Raw genomic sequence first — 3607 nt, forward strand, 5'->3', positions numbered from 1 at the left:
GGTTTGAACCCATTACCCCTTGTCCTGTCATTGCAGTTCCTAATACAGAGTCCTTCTCTGGCACCTTATAGCCCCTTCAGATACTGAAAAGTTGCTCTGAGGTCTCCCCGCAGCCTTCTCTTCTCCAGGTAGAAATTATAGTTGATTTGGAGACATTCCCCCACCGTGTTATACAAACTGCTGCAGTACATGCAATCTGTAAAATTACTGCAGAACCCTTCTCAAAACTGGATCATTTACCACTGTTAACCACAGTTGTACTTGTGCAAGGGTTAAACAGCTTTAAGTCGAGAAGCAAAAATCATATTCCTTTCTTTCATAGATTTTAGAAGTTCATCAAAATTTACCTGTTTGTCAAAACACATTTCATATTGAAAACACAGAAATATTTGGAATGTCAGACAGAGCTTTTGATGTCATTGTCCAATATTTTGCCTAACACCTAAGGAGAAATGAGAGAATCAATCGTTCATTTTCAGGAAAGATATTTCCTTCCTTTTGAAACAAAATATTGTGCAATGACTGAAATAGACAGTGTAGCAGAATCTCTTTAGACTCCCTGCTCTGTTTGGGTTAACAGGAATTCATATTATTGCTCCATGGCTACTTGAACACATTCTTCAGCTATCCTGCTGAGCTGCTTTCTAGTGAAAATGAGCATTTGTCCTCAGACAAGGCAAAAGAAGCATGACTTTAAAGCTTACCTCCCATGCACATGTTCTCGTCACAACAGTGGATGGTAGGAAAGACATAGGTTGCTTTCTTCTTCCAGAGTCCTTTGGAAAAGTGATTTCTGAAACAGTGAAATTCCACTGTGGGCTCTCTAAAAGGGAAAATGAAAAGGGTTTGTTCTTGGCAATACCTTGTCTTTTGTTTCCACTTCAGGAATCATTGGTGCAGCAGCCCTGGATTTTTTTAACATTGAGATTTCAATGAAAATAGTCAATCAAACAGAAGAAGAAGAAAGAACTGGGAAAAAAGAACACATTGTTTTTCTTGTCACACAAACCCCTGTATTTCCATACAAGGAAAGGAATGAATTTTCTTCCTCACCTCAATATCCTGCTGACTCTGAAAAACAAATTGAGAACCAACTGAATAAAGAGGTATTTTACTATTCATTAGCACTATATTATTAATATATGTTTCAAATAAAAACACCCTTGAATTTCCCTTTGGATTTATTTCAACAGGACCTTGAAAAAGCCAAGGATACAATTGGAGACAGAGGAAACTCTGTTTGTCCTGTTAAGAAAAGTCACTGGAAAACAATAAAAGGAATAATCACATTAGGAAAAGGTGAGAGAGAGTTCAGAGGGAGCTTGCTGTCATTTCTGAGGCTCTTCAGTAAGAAAGTCAGTAAACCTCCCTATCCCCACCCACCCATCCATTTTGAAGTTACCATTTGTATTTCCTCTGTGGCTTTTCAAAATGTTTCTGGTTAAGTTTCTTTCGGTTAGACACTGATAATCAAAGAAAAATTGCAGATAATAAGCATGCTTAGAAATGACAGATACTTCAATGCAATATGACCTGTCACTTTAGTCTCTTAAACAGAGCTTTCATCTGGAAAGTGTTCTATAAAATGTCATTTGATTCTTCCTTCTCATGTCACTTGCTTTAAGATGATGAATTTAAAAGCATGTTTTTTAATTTGGAAGATACTACTCCTTTCCAAAGTTATCAGCTGTAGTAAATGCTTTAAAGCCAAATTACATCCTCTGCTACCGAAAATCTACTGCTAATCTGGTGATCTCTGCTCATACCTTTACATATTAGATGTTTATAGATGTGTATAAAATAGAAAGATTTTTTCAGTTAAGATCTTTTGGTTCACCAAGAGGAATAAGAATCCATCTCAGTATTGCCAAGCTGTCTGGATTATGGGAGGAGTGAAAAATTGAACCTGATGTCATCTGGTACATTGTCACATGCATTACAAGGGCAGATATGTTTAGTAACAAATTAATACATATTTAAAACACATTTTTAGAGTAGCATGCTTACTAAAAAAAATAATCCTTTAGCTATAAAAGTGGGAGGTCTCCAGATCCAGATATTGATAAATTAATAACCCACACTGACTTGCCCTGAAACAGTAGGAGGTCTAATATCTAGGTTCTAAATCTGTGCTATTTTGCACCAGTCTCCTGAGTGACCTGAGCATTTGTTCTCAGCAGAATTTATTAGAGTAACTGTCATAGCCACCTTCTGGGGGAAAGAGATCACTTGGGATAATAATTCTTTTGATTATTGAGGGTTACTGGAGTATCTGGGTTTGTATGGTGAAGATCAAAGGGTTTGGGTGCTTCATTCAAAGATGAGCACTTTTGACTATTTTAACCACTGTATTCCTCTTACAAAAATATCTATCTGCTAACCTACTCTGTAGATTTGTGACCACTTTGAAACAAAACCTCAGGATAAGTAAAATAGGAACCAAACAGTAGTTTGGTCTCTGTGCTATGGCCCAGAATTCATTGCATGGGAGACTAAAACCCAGATCATGTTGGGTTTTTCTCTAAGTGTTCCTTAGTAGCTAGTGAAGTGTATTAAATTCACTTCTGTGCACAGTTTTGTGGTATATAGTTGTGTTATATTGTTATGACATCTGACAATTCATAGAGCAGCGACATCTACAGTTGTTCATCTCTTCTTATTTTTTTTACACATAATCTGCTGCTTTTCATGTGGTTAAGTTTTTGACTCTCAGTCAACTCACATCAGGTGCTAATCAGCTGTGTATTAAACTGCAGAGCATTTAGCAGATGTGAGCCCATTTCTGGTCCCACAGTTTTTTTTGTCTTCACTCATTATGATACACAGTCCTGTCTCACCAAATGCTATAAGGTAATGCTGACTGGTTTTTTGAGGGGCAGCCTAATGAAAAACTACACCTTTGTCTTGCCACAGGTAAGCTCCTAAGGGGATTTGATCCTGTCTATCCCAAGAGCCTCTGGATTGACACAAAAACATTTTGCAATGGACTTCCTTTTCATATGGTTTTTGACAAAGAGGTAAGACAAGCATGTGGTAAAGGCCTTTGGTTGGCATAAACCATAGAGTAATTTCGCTCTGTTTTGACTGTCCTACAGTTCACTGCTGCTGTGCTCTGAGTACAGCACTCCCACATTTGTAGGGTTTGCAGAAGTGCTCTGTACAGAGACATGCAATCAACATTAACAGCTGGATCTGAATCATTTCAGATAGGAATTTCCTTTGAATATATTCAGTTTACCATGTCTGAAAGAGCTGCAAATATGCCAACAAGGTTTATTGCATCAGTCTGTCCATTACCAAACACAGAGCAGAATTTTCTGGGGTTTCTGGCCACCTTCCTGCTCCTGGATATAGCAGAGACATGTCCCATCTTTTAAACTGGCTTTGCACTTTTAGCTATTCTCCCTCTCCTCCCTCATTAGGGAATGCAAGACATGCTCTGGTATCTCCAGTTTTCTCCTGTAAGGCCATTTGTTAGGCCTACAAAAATGCAAGCAAGGATGATAGCAGGTAGTTTTGTCTTTTTTTCCCCACTATTGATAGGAAGGAGCATTTTAACAATTACATTCCTTTATGGAGGCTTTGTCTTGCTATGAAGGACACTCTT

The 3607-nt window shown here is 37.9% G+C and overlaps 1 protein-coding gene across 1 annotated transcript in view; it reads left to right on the forward strand.

Annotated features, from left to right (window-relative positions):
* The window catches only part of LOC103802891 (guanylate cyclase soluble subunit beta-2-like), a 15923-nt gene that overhangs the window by 2719 nt on the left and 9597 nt on the right, over positions 1 to 3607 (forward strand). The window contains exons 5-7 of the mRNA XM_009075421.1: positions 886 to 1106; positions 1194 to 1299; positions 2914 to 3017. Of these exons, the coding sequence (XP_009073669.1) occupies positions 886 to 1106; positions 1194 to 1299; positions 2914 to 3017 (431 nt within the window). The remainder of the gene's footprint in view (positions 1 to 885; positions 1107 to 1193; positions 1300 to 2913; positions 3018 to 3607) is intronic.

Source organism: Acanthisitta chloris, unplaced genomic scaffold (genome assembly GCF_000695815.1).
Source record: "Acanthisitta chloris isolate BGI_N310 unplaced genomic scaffold, ASM69581v1 scaffold15675, whole genome shotgun sequence".
Classification (NCBI taxonomy): domain Eukaryota; kingdom Metazoa; phylum Chordata; class Aves; order Passeriformes; family Acanthisittidae; genus Acanthisitta; species Acanthisitta chloris.